The following is a 17,034-nucleotide window of genomic DNA, read 5'->3' on the forward strand; positions in this document are numbered from 1 at the left end:
AAATTATGTAAACAGTCTAATCTGAGGTCTCACAGCTACTATGTGACTGAATTGGAATGGACACTCTAGTAAGTCTCACTGCACACCTTAGGCTCTTAACCTCTCTCCTGGACTGGATTGTGCCCCAATTAAATTACTAGGAAATAATTTACTAAATGATTAGTCGGGGAGAAAAGAAATAAAAGGCATCTAGATTGGAAAGGAAGCAGTGAAACTATTTCTGTTTACAGCTGACATTATATGTGGACTATCCTAATGAATCTACACATCCACACACACACAAAATCTATTAGAGCCAATAAATGAGTTCTTCAAAGTTGCAGCAGACAAGAAAAATATACGAAAGTCAAGTTGTATTTCTCTACACTAACAGTGAAAATGCTGAAAGTGAAATTGAGAATTCCATTGGCAATGGTGTCAAAAAGGATAAATACTTCAGCATAAATGTAACAAAAGAACATAAAACAAATACTCTGAAAACCACAAACATGGTTGAAAGAAATGAATGAATGAATGAATGAATGAATAAATAAATAAATAAGAAGAAGACATCCCATGTCCTTGGATTGAAAAACAAATGTTGAGATGGAATCATTTTTAAAATTCTTCTACAGAGTTGATAGTCCCTGTCTATCCCTATAAAAACCCAAGCTCTCTCTTTGTGCTGAAAGTGACAAGCTGATCCCAAAATTCCTATGGAATTGCAAGGGACCCAGAAAACAGCCTTGAAAAAAATGAACAAAGTTGGAGAACTCCTACTTACCAATTTCAGAACTTACTACAAAGCTATGTTAACAAAGAGCATGGTAGTGGCATAGGATAGACATACAGACCAATGGAATAGAATTGCGAGTCCAGAAATAAACCCAAAATATCCAGAGATATTTATGTTAGTTGATTTTTGACAAAGCTGCTGGGACCATTGAAGAGGGGGAAGGAATAGCCTTTTTGACAACTAGTGCTGGTACAACTGGATATCCATGTGCAAAATCATGAATTTGGACCCTTACCTAATACCATTTAGAAAAAAACTAATGCAAAATGGATCATAGACCTAAATTTAAGAACTATAAAACTCTTGGAAGAAAACATAAAAGTAAATCTTTATGACCTTAGAATAGGTTGGTTGTTTTTTTTTTAAGATTTTATTTATTTATAATGAGAGACACACAGAGAGAGGCAGAGACACAGGCAGAAGGAGAAGCAGGCTCCGTGTGGGGAGCCCGATGCAGGACTTGATCCCAGGACCCCGGGATCATGCTCTGAGCCTAAGGCAGATGCTCAACCACTGAGCCACCCAGGCGTCCCTAGGGTGGGATTTCTGAGCTACATGACACTAAGAGTATATTAACAAACACAAAAGTTGATAAATTGAGGTTCATCAGCTTTGTGCTTCCAAAGACTCTATCAAAAAAGCAAAGTAGCCCACACAGTGGAAAGAAACATGCACAAATTACATGTCTTATAAGGGATTTTTACCCTAAGTATATAAACAACTCTTACAACTTAACAGGAACCAGACAAAAGACTTAAATAGATATTTCTCCACAAAAGGTATACAAATGGCCAATAAGCACATGAAAAGATGCTCTATGTGATTAGGGAAATAAAAATCAAAATTACAGGGAGATACTGCTTCAAACCTGCTAGCAAGGCTAAAAACAAAAACGACAATAATAAGTGTTGGTGAGGATGTGGAGAAGTTGGAACTCTCATATATTGGTGGGATCACAAAATGGTGCGACGATATGGAAATACAGTTTGGTATATCTTTAAAATGTTAAGAACAGAGTTCCCATATGACATAATCATTCTACTCCTAGGTGCTCGAGAGAGTTGGAAACCTATGTTCACACAAACCTGTGTGGAATATTTATAGAGTATTATTCATAAAAGCTGCAAAGGGGAAACAACACAAATGCTCTTCAACAATGGATAAAATATGATTTATCTATACAATAGAATATTGTTCAGCAATAAAAAGGAATGAAGTTCTGATACATGCTAAAATGCAACGTGTGTGAATCTTGAAATCATCATGCTAAGTGAAAGAAGCCAGACACAAAAGGCCACGTAGTATATGATTCCACTTATACAAAGTGTCCAGAATAGGCAAATCCATAGAAACAGAAAGTAGATTAATGGTTTCCAGGGGCAACAGGAAGCAATTGCTAGTGGGTCCAGGGATTCTTTGGGAGTGGGCTGGGCAGTTCCTGATAACGCAGGGAACTCAGGCCAACCCTTAGCCATTGTGGTGAGCCAGTGGAACGTTCTAGGTTGGGAGCTGAATGATCTGATTAGCGCCTTGGGCTGGGTCTTCTCCAGTTTGTGCTACAGGTGACTGAGAGGCAGGTGGATTACCGTCTGCAGATGTATCACTCGAGCCTTCGCCAGCCACACATGGAGAGCAGCACACACCTGAAGGTGCAGTACAATGGGCGGCTGCCCTTTGTGGCAGGCTTGCAGTGGAAGGACATGTCTCGAGCTACCCTGTGGAAGTGGGAAGGTGAGTGTCACCTAGGGAGACTCTGGCTGGCAGTTACGATTTTTGGCCCCTGGGCCTTTGCTCAACCTGTGCTCATTACCTGGAATACCCCCCTTTGTTTTTGCCTGGCTGTCAGGACTCAGACCTTTATTTTATTCTTAAAATTTTGTTTAAATTCAATCTGCCAACATATAGTATAACACCCAGTGCTCATCTCATCATGTGCCCTCCTCAATGCCTGTCACCCAGTTATCCCGTCTCCCCACCCACCTCCCCTTCTGCAACCCTTTTTGCCCCGCCCCAGAGTTAGGAATCTCTCATGATTTGTCTCCCTCTCTGTTTTTCCCCACTCAGTTTCCCTCCTTTCCCTTATGATCCCTTTCACTCTTTCTTATATTCCATGTATGAGTGAAACCATATGATAATTGTCCTTCTCTGATTGACTTACTTCACTCAGCGTAATACCCTCCAGGTCCATCCATGTTGACGTAAATGGTAGATATTCGTCCTTTCTGATGGCTGAGTAATGTTCCATCATATATATAGGCCGCATCTCCTCTATCCATCATCTGTCGAAGGACGTCATGGCTCCTTCCACAGTTTGGCTATTGTGGATATTGCTGCTGTGAACATTGCGGTGCAGGTGTCCTGCTGATACAAAGATGTGTATCTTTGGGGTAAATCCCCAGCAGTGCAATTCCTGGGTTGTAGGGTAGCTCTATTTTTAACTTCTTGAGGACCTTCCACACAGTTTTCCAGAGTGGCTGCACCAGTTCACATTTCCACCAACAGTGCAGGAGGCTTCCCCTTTCTCCACATCCTCTCCAACATTTGTTGTTTCCTGTCTTGTTAATTTTCCCCATTCTCACTGGTGTGAGGTGGTATCTCATTGTGGTTTTGATTTGTATTTCCCTGATGGCAAGAGATGCGGAGCATTTCCTCATGTGCTTGTTGGCCATGTCGATGTCTTCCTCTGTATGTCTTTTGCCCATTTCATGATTGGATTTTTTTTTTTTGAGTGTTGAGTTTGGTAAGTTCTTTATAGATCTTGGATACTAGCACTGTATCTGATGTGTCATTTATAAATATCTTCTCCCATTCAAGACTCAGACCTTCCATGTGTCCCATGACACTTAAAATTATATCTTGACTGCTTAATGTTAGAACTCTACATTACAGCCCCTTCTCTAATTCTCCAGTCTTATCTTATCCCACTTTCCCTGTTACTAATTATCGTGCAGCCCCACTGGCCTCTTTTCTATTCCCCTAAGCATACCTTCCGGCCTTTGCAGTTGCTGTATCCTCTCCCTGGAACACTCTCTCACTTTTAAAAAATGGATTTGCAATAAATAAATAAATAAATAAAGGATTTGCCATAGTTTATCTTTGAATTAATTTTATTTTTATATTAGCAATACATTGTTTGAAAAATAAAGTAGAAACTATGAGTTGATCATTGTTGAAGGTGGGTATTACAATAGGGGCTTATGATCCTATGTTCTCATGTGTGTACCTGAAATAATTCTTTAAAAGTTTTTTTTAACCTACTCTATAACAAATACAGCAATCTTCTGCTTCATGTCTTCCTGTCCAAAGTTTTGCTTAAAATAGCAAGAAGTACTGTAAATTCTGTTAGCTATTTCTTGCTAAGTCCTTTGGCTCTTAAAATACTACTACAATTCTATTTCTTTTTCTTTTTTAGGCCATTCTCCATATATTTCTTACCATAAAGGATGAAAATTTAACTCTTAAACCAGTTCTTTTCAAATATCTATTTCCCTTTGTCCCCCTAAAAGAGTTCGTTTGTGAATATTCAATGTTTACTTAATTGTGACTCTATGAATGTCCTTCATAGCTGAGATACATGGTATACTATGATTCTAACTTTATATTTTTCCTGGAGTTATAATTGTCTTTTTCCCCCGTTTGACTAATTTTCTATTTTCCTCTTAATAATTATTCCTGAATGTTTAGCACAAGTCTCAAACTCTTCTCCAGATGATCAAACACATCAGATTATGTATCAGCTTCAGTTAGTTCTCATATCTTTCTTGGAGACCATCTTCCTAGATCTTCTGTTTTTCTGCTTCAGTGTAGACCAGTTGCATAGCTGTGGTTCTGGCACATCCCTTTCCCATCATCCCAGGAATTCCTTCCACTTCTCTGGGTCACAGCCCTGTTTCTTGCATTCACGTCATCTTTTTTCTTGGTTTACTCTTTTGTTTTGATTGAGCATATCTTCCAGTAGCTTCCTGAGAGAGAACTGTATTTGTTCCCTAGGACTGTTTTAACAAATGACCACAAACTGAGTGGCTTGAAACAACAGAAATATATTCTCTCACCAGTTCTAGAGACTAGAATTCTGAGTTCAAGGTGTCGTCAGGGCCATGCCCCCTCTGTAACTCTGGGTAGAAATCTTCCCTGCTTCTTCCTAGCTCCTGATGGTGGCCATTGCTACTTGGAGTGACATTGCTCTCGTCTCTGTCTCTGTTGTCACATGTGTCTGGGTTCAAACTTCCCTCTTCTTTTAAGGACACCAGTCCTATTGGTTTTAGGGTCTACCCTACTGTAGTATGGCCTTATTATAACTACTTATATCTGTGATAGCCTCATTCCCAAATAAGGTCACATTCTGGGATATACTGGGGGATTGGGATTTTGTATATTTCAGAGTGACACAATTCAACCCATAATAGGATGTAAACATTTTGCACTCCTAAATGTTTAAACTGTTTTGATTTGCCTGGGTAATTTGCCTGAGTAGAGAATTCTAGTTTTCCCTTTAGGATTTTGAGGACATCGCTCCAGTGTCATTTCAAATAGTTAAGATGCTATTTCTGGTTCATCATCTTCTGTATGTGCCCAACTTCTCACTCTCTGGAAGCTTTTAGGAACATCTCTGTATTCCAAGTGTCCTCAAATTTTATGATGTGCCCTCGTGCGCATCTGCTTTCATCCATTGTCCTGGGCACTTTGCTTAGATCCTTTCAATTTGGGAACGTCATTTGGGTCAGGGTGATTTTCTTGTAGTTTCTTCTGTGTTCTGAAATTCCTGTGGGTCAGATGTTGATCCTCAGAAATTGAACCTCTACTTTTTTTTCTTCTCTCTTTTTTGCTCTATCTTCTTATCTTTTTGTTCTGGTTTTTGTTTTTATATTTTATTTATTTATTCGAGAGAGAGAGAGAGAGAGAGAAGCAGAGACATAGGCAGAGGGAGAAGAAGAGGGAGAGGTAGGCTCTCTGTGGGGAGCCTGATGTGAGACTCGATCCTAGGACCCCAGGATCATGACCTGAGCTGCTCAACCACTGAGCCATACATTGTTCTGTTTTGAAGACTTCTTTCCTCAACTTCATCTGCCAGCCCTTCTACTACATTTTAATTTTGGCTAGCTTATATTCCCAAAAGAGAGCTTGTATTTCCAAAAAAGATAGCTCTTTTTGGTTCCTAAGAGTTCTTTTCTTATAGTATCCGCTCCATGAAAACGCCTTCTCTTACTTCTCTAAGAGTAGAAGTTACAGAATTTGGGGACTTTGATCTGTTCTCCCTGAGTTTCTTTTAACTTTTTTTTCTGAATTCCTATTAGTGGCTTTCCTCAAATACCAGGCAAGACTTAGGTATGTGCTATGTTTAAGAATCGGCAGCTCAGAACTTATTTGGAAGAAGCTCCCCATGTGTTTGGGGGTACGCTTGTTGACTGATGGGTTCCCCTGACAAGCACTTGAATGGGCACCCCTGGGGCCTCTATCTGTGAACGTTTCTTTTTCATTCTGTTCTTTCCTCGAGCAGTCTTCCCATCCCCTGTGGGAGGGGTGCACAGGGGCAGGGCCCTGGGCTACTCTATTCAGCATCTCCCTGTTCTCACCCTCTGCCCTCAACCTGCCTGGTCTCCCTGCATCCAGGCCTCTCTGCCTCACTTTTCTCAGACAGTAAATCTTCCATCTCCAACAGGCGGGAGGTTACCCTCACCTTTGATAGACTCCCACTGCTTTTCACGTAGGTCTTTGCTCAAATGTCCCTTTCTCATGGAAACCTTGGCTGGGCTGACCTTTGCTCAATTGTCAGTACTTCATGGAAAACTTGACTGACCTCCTCATCAAACCCCCCCTTTATTTTCCTTCATAGCACTCAGCATTGTTTACTTAGGTCTCATTATTTGTTTATTTGTTCAAGATCTGTTCCTCCTGCCATCCACCAGCCCTGGGCTGCAAGTTATATGAAGGCAGCAACTGTGTCGGCTTGTTCACTGTATATCCCAAGTGTCCCAAGCAATACTGGCTGAATTAGTCCTTGAATGAATTGGGGTATTCATGACAAAATACGAGTGGGGTTCTAAGACCTGCTTTTAGTTGATCGTGGAAAGGGCAAAAGGTTATGTTGAATGTTACCTTTTTGATGGTGATGATGGTGGTGGTGGTGATGGTATTTACTCTTCTTAACCAGTGCTTCCTCTGTCCCAATACCCAGTGAGCAGTCTTACTGAACCCATTTTACAGATGATGGCAGCACAGGCTCAAAGAGGCCACAGCTTGGAGAGTAAAGGCCACATTCTTCATTACCACACTCCTGTGCTCCCTTCCCGGCTTCTTTGTGCCTTTCTTTTGTCCATCATGTCCCTACAAAAAATCACCAAACCCACAGAAAAGTGCAGTGGATTATATCGTTCACACCAACCAACTCATACCCAGGTTCTGTTAACATTTTACTCACATGTTTCTATCCACTTATCCATCCATGTTATTTGTTGGTGCAGTTCAAAGCAAGCTGTAGACACTTGTACATGTCATCCCTAAGCGTTTCAATATGGGTGGTGGTAACTCGAGTGGAACGCACACATCTCCAGGGTACCCTTTAATGAGTTTTGACAGGTGCACACATCTGTGTTGCCCCTATCACATTACCAGCATTCTGTAAAGTTCCCTCCTGTCCCCTCCTAGTCATTGCCAGTTTTGAGACATGCCCAGAGTAGCTGTGAGGAGGCTACGGGCACCTCTTGGTACCTGCCAATAGTTATTTTCCTACCGGTTGTACCTGCTTCTCCCCCTCTACCTCTTGCAGGTGCTTTGAACCTGGATAGTCCCTGGCTGATGGTCTCTGTGGCTCACAGGCTGTACTGGCCCCACCGTCCCACATTCCAGGCCGTCCTGGAGCTGACACTGGGCAAGGCCTGGACCCTCAAGAACCTGGTGATGAACGTGGCCTTCAGGGGCCAAGGCCTCGACAGGGAGGGCAAGATTCACATCTATACCCCGGCCACCACTTACCTCCGGGTGAGCATGCCCAGTCACTCCCCCTGCTTGCCGCCCCGCAGATGGACTCCAGCCCAGGAACCTAGTTCCCTGCCATGTAGAATTTCTTGCCTGCAGAGGGAGAACACCCAGGCCCAGATGTGGGCAGGTTGGATGACCCAGTACTTACAGTCTTCAGGATTAGTTACCAAGTGAATTTGGAACAGCAGACCACGCCCCCCAGTCTCAATTTCCCATATTCTTGCTTAGCAGCTGTTAGATTAAAAGATGAAAGAATATTGAAGGGGAACTCTGAAACAAGTAGACATCAGGCTTTTGCTGAAAACCGAATGAAAACTTCAAGGTCAGTTTTATGCCAGCTGCAGGGTATCCTTGAGAAGCTTCTCCAGCATCTCTGAAGCATAATAGTCTAGGAGAAATCCAACCCATGAAAGATTTCCCAGGAGTCACCCGAGGGAGCCTGGCACATATCCTCTTCCCATGTTGGGTTGATGAGTGGACACAGCAGGAGGTCGGGGGCTGACTGGGACCCAGAAGGAGGCAACTCCATGGGCCCATCTGGGGACAGCGTAGTCCCCTCTGAGGCTGGGGCTGAGTGGTAGCAGGGTGGAGGCATGAGGAACAGGGCATTGCCGGCGAGCTTGGGGACTGTCAAGAGGCCACCGTGTAGCAGATCGAGCCAGCACAGGAGTGCGAGGTGGGGTCAGCCAGCCACCTCGTGCAGACACCCCAGCCAGGGGCCTGATGGTGGCCTGTCCTGGGAGATGGTAGCAAGTGTCCAGATTCTGGGACTAGTTTGAAGGTGGAGCCGATGTATTTGCTGACAGATTTGCTGGTGGATTGGCAGAGGAGGGTGCGGTGGGGGAGAGCTCAAGACAAGACATAAATGACCCCAAGCAGCTAGGTGGAGGAGGCGCCCTCACTGAAATGGGAGCCTGGCAGTAGGGGGCTCTGGGGGGAGGCTCCAGGTCAGGGACCTTTGGGACAAGGTGTTAGGGAGTTCTAGTATTTGGCAGGGGGTTCCAGTCATGCCTAAACCCTACGATGACCCCATCACCTCCACTTGTGAGGCTCTGAGCTGTGGGAACAGGGCACAGTGGCCTACGGGGTACTGGCACCATGCTATTCCCGGTGGGGCTTGGCCCAGGGGTGGTGGGCTGGGGTGCAAGCCTGGTGCAGGGCTACCGGCGCTCTACCCCTGCCAGCTCCAGCACAAGCCAAACTAGCACCCAGCTCTTCCCAGGGCTCCAAAGACTACAGCGATGGTGCAGGGAGAGAAGGCCACCTGCAGGTGTGTGCCCCTCAGGGCAGAGACCCTGCTTGCTCATAACAGTGGCCCAGTGAGATCATATTCCCTTTTTGAGCCGAAGAGAAAAGAAGGAGAAGGGAATTATCTTCTCTGATAACTGATGCTTCAGATTCTCTCTCTGCTCAGGGCTGAGAGCTGGAGGGAAGTTTGTTGTCCTCTTTCCTCAAGACCCTGTAGGGAACAATCATTTCTGCCTGTGCCAGTCAGGAAAGGCCTCACAGAGATGGCATCGGAGGGGTTTTGAAGCATGAGTAGGAGTTCACCAAGTGGGAATGGGGAGAAAGGGTGTCCCTGGGGGAGGGCATCGGGTGTGCAAAGGCTTTGGTCGCCCTCCCCTCCTCACTGTAGGTATCCACAGTGATGGCCTTGGCACAGAGCCTCTTCCGCAGCCGGAGTGAAGTAGAATCAGCCTGGAGTGCCACGGTGCAGAACGAGATCCACGCAGAGAACAGCCAAGACCTTAAGATAGTTCACTGCTGGTTGAAGGGCCCCCTGCGGGAGATGAACTTGACTGCAGCCTACAGGCACACGGAGCAGGTGAGTCCAGGGGGCCCAGGCTGGAGACTGCACTGTTGAGAGACCCCCAAATCCCTCTCTGGGGATGGGAAAGTGCTTAGAGCCATTGGCTCAGCCTATGACCGTGTGGGTTCCTGAGCTCAGTCTCTTAATCTATGAAAGAAATCTATTAGCTAAGGATCAGCTGCGTTAGACCATTCCCTGCGGGGCGCCTGGGGAGGGCCAGGCGTGGCGATGTACCCGTGTCACCCTGCGGCCTGCTCTGGGTGAGACTGCGGTCCAGGTCAGCAGCCCCGCCTCAGGTGGCCACTCCCAGGGCAGTGGGCGGGCGGTGGGAGCTCCCCTTGCACCCCCATGCATGATGGTCCCCACCGGGCCACCCCTCTCCATCAGCCTGGTCCTTGTTGCAGCCCCGGAAGACCCACGTGTCGCTGACGGCTCTGGTGACTGGCACCAGGGGCCAGCCTCGGGGCCTGGAGTTGGACGGCAAGCTGGAGGAGGTGACTCGCGACGGGAGGTTGTACCAAAAGCAGGGGACCTTCCTCCTCAGGTACGCGTGGCCCCTTCCCCTTACGTGCAGCGTCTGCCAGGCCTCTGCTTCTGCAGCGTGGATGGTCACGGGGGATGGGGTGAGCCGTGCTGCCCAGAAGGCCCACCCTGGCCTGCGGAGCCCAAGGTGGAGCCCAGAGCTTGGAGACCAGCTGCCTGCCTCCCTCAAAAGTCCCGCATCCCTAACCCCCTTCCATTAGGATGCTATGACATCTGGAAGTGGAAGCCTGTCATCACCCCTAGCCTGAGAGCTGCTCTGGGGAATCTTTCCAGTTCCTGGAGGCACAGCTTGTGGTCGGGAGGGTATAAGAGGTGGGGAGGGGGTGAAATCGGCAGACCCAGCCTGAGCTCCAGTCTGGGTCCAGACCCGCTGCCTGACCTGAGTCCTCTTTTGTCAAAACAACAGCAACCGAGAAGTGACAGGAGCCACCGCCTCCATAGGCCTCATTCATTCGTTTAGTTCATTTATATTTATTGAGCACCTACTACGTGCTGTGCACTCTTCTGGGAAAACAGGGAACCAAAGGGACAGGACTCCTGCCCTTAGGGAGCTTGCATTCACTGCACGGACATTACCTCCGATGGTCCCAACCACCGTTGGGATGGGGCAGCTAGTATTTCAGTCCCCATTTCATGGAGGGGGAAACTGAGGCATGCAGAAGTCAACCACATCTGTCCTCTGCTGCCCAAGGTAACAGGGCCCAGGGGCTGCCTGTCCTTGGGTTCTGTTGCCCATGGGGGACGGTGACCCCCGCCGTGCCCAGCTCACTGGGTTGTCACCGGGGCACGGCAAGATGGTCAACGAGTGTCGGTTGGCAAGACTCAGGGCCCACGTGCGTCCTGATGCTCTCTTCTCTGTGACAGAGTCTCAACCCTGCAAGCTTGTGACGGGCCTGGTCTGAGCTCGTGGGGCACAGCTGTCCCCTGCTCCTGCCAGCTGCTTTAATGGCTCCGGCCTGTTATCCCCTGTCCATGCCAGGCACCCCTTGCCTCTGCCCATCCCGCAGAGCCTCCTCCTCCAGGAGACCTTCACAGTGGATGGGCGCCACCAGCGATGCTCCCTGGAAACCAGGCTTGTCCTGAATGGGCAGGAGGAGACCCTGCAGACCGTAGTCCTGGGCTACCAGGCCGGACACCCCTACGTGAGTGGGCTCCGGGGCGCCCTGGGAGCTGGGGGAGGCCCCTGGCCGCCACTGACCCGTCTTTGGGGGCGTGTGCCCGTGTCCTCCCACCCCACCCAGGTCTGCGCTGGCCTGACCCACCCATACAAGAGCGAGGCCATTCCCGGGAACGTGGAGGGGTGCGCCGTTGCCTGGAGTGAGCACACCGTAAGTGGGAACCCCCCGGGGAGCTGGCATGCAGGGGTCCCCGATCCAAGCTGCCGTCTTCTCGGAACTGGATGAGCAGAGGGCTCCCCAGCCTGGGTTTTCTGTTCCACCCTGTCCCCGCTGCTCCATCCTGCCTGACAGCCTGAGGGGCCTTTCCTTGGCCAGCATGATCACACCGCTCCTTCTCTCTGGACGGAGACCCCAGCCCCACCCTGTGGTCTTGCTGACCCTCCAGGCCACCCGAGACCCTTCTCTCCTTCGGCCATGTCCTTTCACTCAGCCTCCTCTTGGTCCCTCAGCCAGCTCTTTCCTGCCCCAGGACCTCTGTGTGTTCTGTGTCTGGAGCGGTCACTCCTTCGGCTTTGCCTCCTTGCCTTGTACTCACTGGTGAGGGTTCAGCTCATGCATCCCCTCTCCTTGCGTCAAGCCTGACCCCCAGACCACCTTGCATCCCCTGGTTACCCCCCTGCACACCCCACACCGCTGCTTCTAGCCCTTCTCGCAAATCTCAGTTCTATTTTGATGTGATTCTTTGACCAGTCGCACACGGTCCCTCCTGCCAGCCCCTGAGATCTGTGGTTGGTACCATGTCTCATTTGATTGTACTTTATTTCATCACACTTTCCAGATTTTGCATTTTCTTAAATACACCCTGAAGGGTGGTGGCAACCCTGCATCCAGCAAGGCTGTTGGTGCTGTTTTGCCAACAGCATTTACTCATTTCATGTCTCCGTGTCACGTTTTGGCGACTCTTGCAATACTTCACTTTTTCATTATTGTGATATTGGTTGCGGTGGTTTGTGATCAGTGACTACAATTGGCTGCAAACTCAGATGATGGTTAGCACTTTGTAGCAATGAGGTATTCTTTAAATGAAGGTACGTGTGTGGTGTTTTTTTTTTTTTTAACATAATCCTGCTGCACGTTTAATCAACTACAGTGTAAACAGAACTTTTGTATATACTGGGAAAGCGAGAATTTCGTTTGACTCGGTTGTTGCCAGACTTACTTTTTTCCGGGGTGGTCCGGAACCAAACCTGCAGGGTCTCCAAGGTATGCCCCTATTTATCACTGGAGCCCCAGGACCTGGCACGTCATCTGTGCTTAATGAATCATTGTCACCCTGGTGCTATTGAGAGTCTGTTGTGCACCTGACCCAGAGGAGGAGTGGACAACCTTTTCCTATGCAGGAGCAGATAGTAATTAATTATTTCTGCCTCTGCAGGCTGTAAGGTCTCTGCTACAGGTACTCATCCGACTGCCCTCGTAGCACAGACACATTCTAGAAAATGCACAAGTGAATGGGCACAATCGTGTTCTGATAAAACTTGTGCTGTGGACTGAATGCTTGAGTTCTCCCCCAGATTCGTATGTTGAAGCCCTTATGTGAAGATATTGGGAGGGGAGGGTCTTTGTGGGCTGGTTAGGTCATGAGGCTGGAGCCCCCATGAAGAGATTCATACCTCATGGGAAGAGGAAGAGCTTGTTCTTGCTCTCTCTCTCTCTCTCTCCACCCTATGAGGGTGCCGTAGGAGAGAGCCGCCAGCAAGCCAGGAGGAAGGCCTCCGGAACCCAACCCCGATCTCAGACTGTCAGCCTCCAGGATCAAGAGGAGTAAATTTTGGTTGTTTAAACCACCGAGTCTATGGGATTTTTGTTGAGAGTAGCCTGAACTGCAAAGACAACTTCACGTACAAACATGAGCCAGGTTTGACTCCCTGGCCGAGGCTTTCTGACTCCTGACTTAGAAGGCGTTGGCATTAGCCTTTATAGGGGTGAAATTCGTTTTTGCCATTGTGCCCAGAGCAAATGATTCCATGTTCCTGGGCCCCCGTTTCCTCGGCCATAAAATGGAGACAGCAGTACTCATCTCTTATGCTGTGGTTGTGAGGACGGAAATGTAACGTGATAATCTTCCTTTGGTACCTGACACGTGCCCACCTGGCCCTCATCCCAGACTCCTTCCTGATCTAGGAATAGGTAACCCTATTCTCCAGCAAGCATTTATTGTGCACCTACCATGTGCCAGGCCCTGGACAAAGAAGTTAGTGGTGGCCTCTCCTTTGAGGGATGTACAAAAGTCTACTGAAGGAGGGTGACGTGGGGCCAGCTGTTGAGACCACTTCTTCTGGGGCCACGCCTGTTCAACCGGGGTTGTGGATGGCTTCCAAAGGGTTGGTAGCCTAAGTCCTTGGAGCTCCTGAGGAAGCAAAGGGCAGAATGACAGCCCAAAACACCTGCAGAAATACCTCCCCATGGTGTTGAGTGCTTTTTTTTTTTTTTTAAAAACCGGAGATTGCAGAATGGCGCCATGGGCCAGATCTAGCCTGCAGATGTGTTTTGTTTGGCCTGCTTCACACTTCACATTTTTAAAAACCTTGTCAACGTGTAAAAATCAGAAGATTTGGAGTAAAACTCAGATTTCTGCTTCTAATTAAAAAGAAATCAGAAGATCTGACACAGGAGGCCTGAAATCCCACCTGACAACAAGAGGCGAGAAGCAAGTGGATGGGGACCCTTTCATTGAGTTGAATTTGGCTCTCTGGTCTTTCTAAAACCCTGTCTTTGTTTAATGACACACATTTATTTTCCTTCTCTTGGACTTTTATTTATCCTTCTACCATCTTGTTTCTAAAATAAAGCCACGCATTGTTCTAAAGTTGTACGCTAGCGATAAGATTCTGCGGCAAGACATTTTTAACTTCCCTGTCACCGCAGATGGGAACAGATGGCATACTCTGCTACCGTGGGCTTGGCATGTGGCAGAGGCTAAAAAGTTGCTGAGTGAACACATGATTAACCATGTGTATTCGTGTCTTGTGGCTGCAATACCAAAGTACTACAAGCTTCATGGCTTCAAACAACACAAACTCACCTTATGTATTTGGAGATCAGAAATCCAAAATGGGTTTCCCTTGGCTCATAGCAGGTATTGCCAGAGTTACCTTCTTTCTGGAGGCTCCAGGAGAGAATCCTTTTCCTTGCCTTTTCTAGCTACTAGGAGCCACCCACGACTCGTGGGTCATTGTCCTTTTCTCTGTCTTCAAAGCCAGCAGAGATAGCATCTCTATCTCTCTCACTCTCTCTTGTTCTCTCACTGACTCTGACCCTTCTGCCTCCCTCTTATAAGAATGCTTATCATTACCTTGGGCCCACTGGATGATCCAGGATAATCTCCCCATCTAAAGATCCTTAACTGCAAAATCCCCTTTGCTGTGTAAAATAACGTATTTACAGGTTCTGAGGATCAAGATATGGGGATCTTTGGGAGGCTGGATATTTTCCTGCCTGCCATGCTATGAATTAAACATTCTTTCACTTCAGCCTGGCGTTGGCCTTGGGGTTGCTGGCTATCACGAGTGATTTTGCCCTCTTCCAGATATTTCCTGAGTGCCTGCAGTACGCCAGGACCTGTGTTCAGTATGAGGCATACCACCGTGAACAAAACTGTCACATACCAGGGCACTCCCTTGGAATGAGACACAGGTTCTCAGATTCACCCCCTCAAGCCCACCCCACTCACGCTACTTGTGGGCACTAGACTTGATCATCCCTCTTTGAAAGACCCCCATGCACCTGTCCTCGCTTCCTGCCCTGTGTGTGGATAGTGGAGACCACTTTAACCCATCCATCTTGGGGCTGTTTTCTTCTAACTGCTGGATTCCCAGGGTGGCTTCTGTAGGCACTTGGAGATGGAAAATCACTTCTCTCCATCCTACCGGTTCTTGCTCCCCCAGGCTAAGAACAGGGAGGTCGAGGCCACTTTGAAAGTCAACCAGAACGTCGTCCTGCACTTAAAGGGTCTGCACCATGACAGATCTCAGCATGGGGAAATCTGGCACAGCCTGGCCCTGGATGCTGCACACTCCTCCCAGGTACCTGTCCCCAGCTTGGGCAAACACTGGTTTGCGGCCTCTGAGTGGTGCTCAACTGTTGGAGAGCATAAATGGTACTGTTTCTTTCCAGCTAAGGCTCCCACAGGCCCTGCGTTTGGATGGGGACGTTGTCTTCAGACGGGGTCCTCGGGGAGCATTTGACTGCAGGGTGGACACAAGGGCTGCCGTCAACCGCAACGTCACCTCCCAGGTCAGATGTCCCGGTTCTGCCTCCTTCCTCCCTGAGGGAGGAGAGATGTCCATGTCAGAGCACAGGTGTCCCATGTGCAGGGGCTGAAGAGGCGGCGGGGTGGCCCTGCAGAGCCCTTACTTTGGCAGTGTGCGTGGGATGAATCAGGATGCACTGTTGTAATAAAAGCCTGCTTTCCTGTGAAGCTTTATTGCCTGGTCGTGTCCCAGTTGCTGTGTGGCTCTGTGGCTCTGCCTCAGCTGGCACAGGGGGCCTGGGACAGTGAGAATTATACAGAAGGTTCCCAGGGCCAGTCCCTTTAGGGGGCCAGGCCATGCCTGCCTGCATTCCATTGGCCAGAACTCATCACATGACCCTGCCCAGCTGCAAGGGAGGCTGGGAAATGTAGTTTGAGCTGTGTCCAAGAGGGATAGAAAATGCAGCTTGGTGGTTATACATAGGAGCTGCTGTGGCTATATTTGTTCAATCCTTTCCTATACACAGATTGAGTCTGTGCCGTGTCCTGGGGATGCACGGGCGACTTTCTGTCTCCAACTCCCGGGAGCTCTAAGTCCAAATTTTAGCTCCACTGCTGATTTGCTGTGTGACCTTGGATAAATTACTCAACCCCACTGAATATCGGTTTTTTCAGCTGTGAAATGGGGACAGTGATACCAGCCAGTGAGAGCAGGGGTGGAGATTAAATGAGATGACAGTTACAAAGCCTGCTATGTGGTCAGGGTCAAATAGGATGCCGCCGTGGACGTGGGAGGCATAAGCAAGCACTGTGGCAGGGGATGTAAGAGGCCCGAGGTCCCAGGATCATCTTTCCAGCCACCTATCTGGGGCCTCACTTCTCAAGTTCCTAAGTAACGCAGCCTGAGTCAGATTGGGGCTAAGGAGCATCGCAGAAGGTGGTTTCTGGCATCTGCTGTTGGCTTGGGCTTTGGGCAAGCTCTGGGATGACCGGTCCTTCCTCGGGCACCCAGCCAGCTACCTTCTGGGGTTCGGCATCTCCCTTCTCCACTCCCTCTGACCCTCCTCCTCCACCTCCCCTTGTCAATAGGTCTCGATCCAGCTGAACGGATCTGACTCCCACTTGGCGTTCCTCTTCCAGCTCAGACATCCCCACAGACCAAAATTTCCTCCAGACTTCCAGGTACAGATGTGGTCCCTCTGGGGTGACCTCGAACTGCCTGCCAAGTGTTGTCTCCGAGCAGAGCAGCCAGATTGCTGGGAGATGGGGCGGAAGGAAGAGAGGATGGAGGCCCCGGGTGTGGGGCGAGGGAGGCCACACCAGGATGTGAAGCTTAGCCATTCAGCCAGTCCAAGAATCAAGAACAGATGGCAGCAGGGAGGTTTCCAAATCCATCATTTGGAAGTGATTGCCCAGGCCAGAAGGGGTTTTTTGCGCCCTGGGGGGCAGAAGGATCACATTTCACCCTTAAAAATGGAGAGAAGCAGAATTGTCCTCTCTAGCCTGTCCTGTATTTGGGAGAAGCCATCTGATCCATTTTTTGACCTCGGAGTATTTT

At 48.4% G+C, this 17,034-nt stretch overlaps 1 protein-coding gene across 1 annotated transcript in view; it reads left to right on the forward strand.

Moving 5' to 3' along the window:
* Window positions 1–17,034, forward strand: part of LOC112923224 (uncharacterized) — a 141,960-nt gene that overhangs the window by 54,775 nt on the left and 70,151 nt on the right. Inside the window, exons 30-38 of the mRNA XM_072753850.1 lie at window positions 2,326–2,506; window positions 7,542–7,753; window positions 9,390–9,578; window positions 9,968–10,107; window positions 11,086–11,248; window positions 11,348–11,434; window positions 15,172–15,309; window positions 15,401–15,520; window positions 16,566–16,658. Of these exons, the coding sequence (XP_072609951.1) occupies window positions 2,326–2,506; window positions 7,542–7,753; window positions 9,390–9,578; window positions 9,968–10,107; window positions 11,086–11,248; window positions 11,348–11,434; window positions 15,172–15,309; window positions 15,401–15,520; window positions 16,566–16,658 (1,323 nt within the window). The remainder of the gene's footprint in view (window positions 1–2,325; window positions 2,507–7,541; window positions 7,754–9,389; window positions 9,579–9,967; window positions 10,108–11,085; window positions 11,249–11,347; window positions 11,435–15,171; window positions 15,310–15,400; window positions 15,521–16,565; window positions 16,659–17,034) is intronic.

Source organism: Vulpes vulpes, chromosome 3 (assembly GCF_048418805.1).
Source record: "Vulpes vulpes isolate BD-2025 chromosome 3, VulVul3, whole genome shotgun sequence".
NCBI lineage: Eukaryota > Metazoa > Chordata > Mammalia > Carnivora > Canidae > Vulpes > Vulpes vulpes.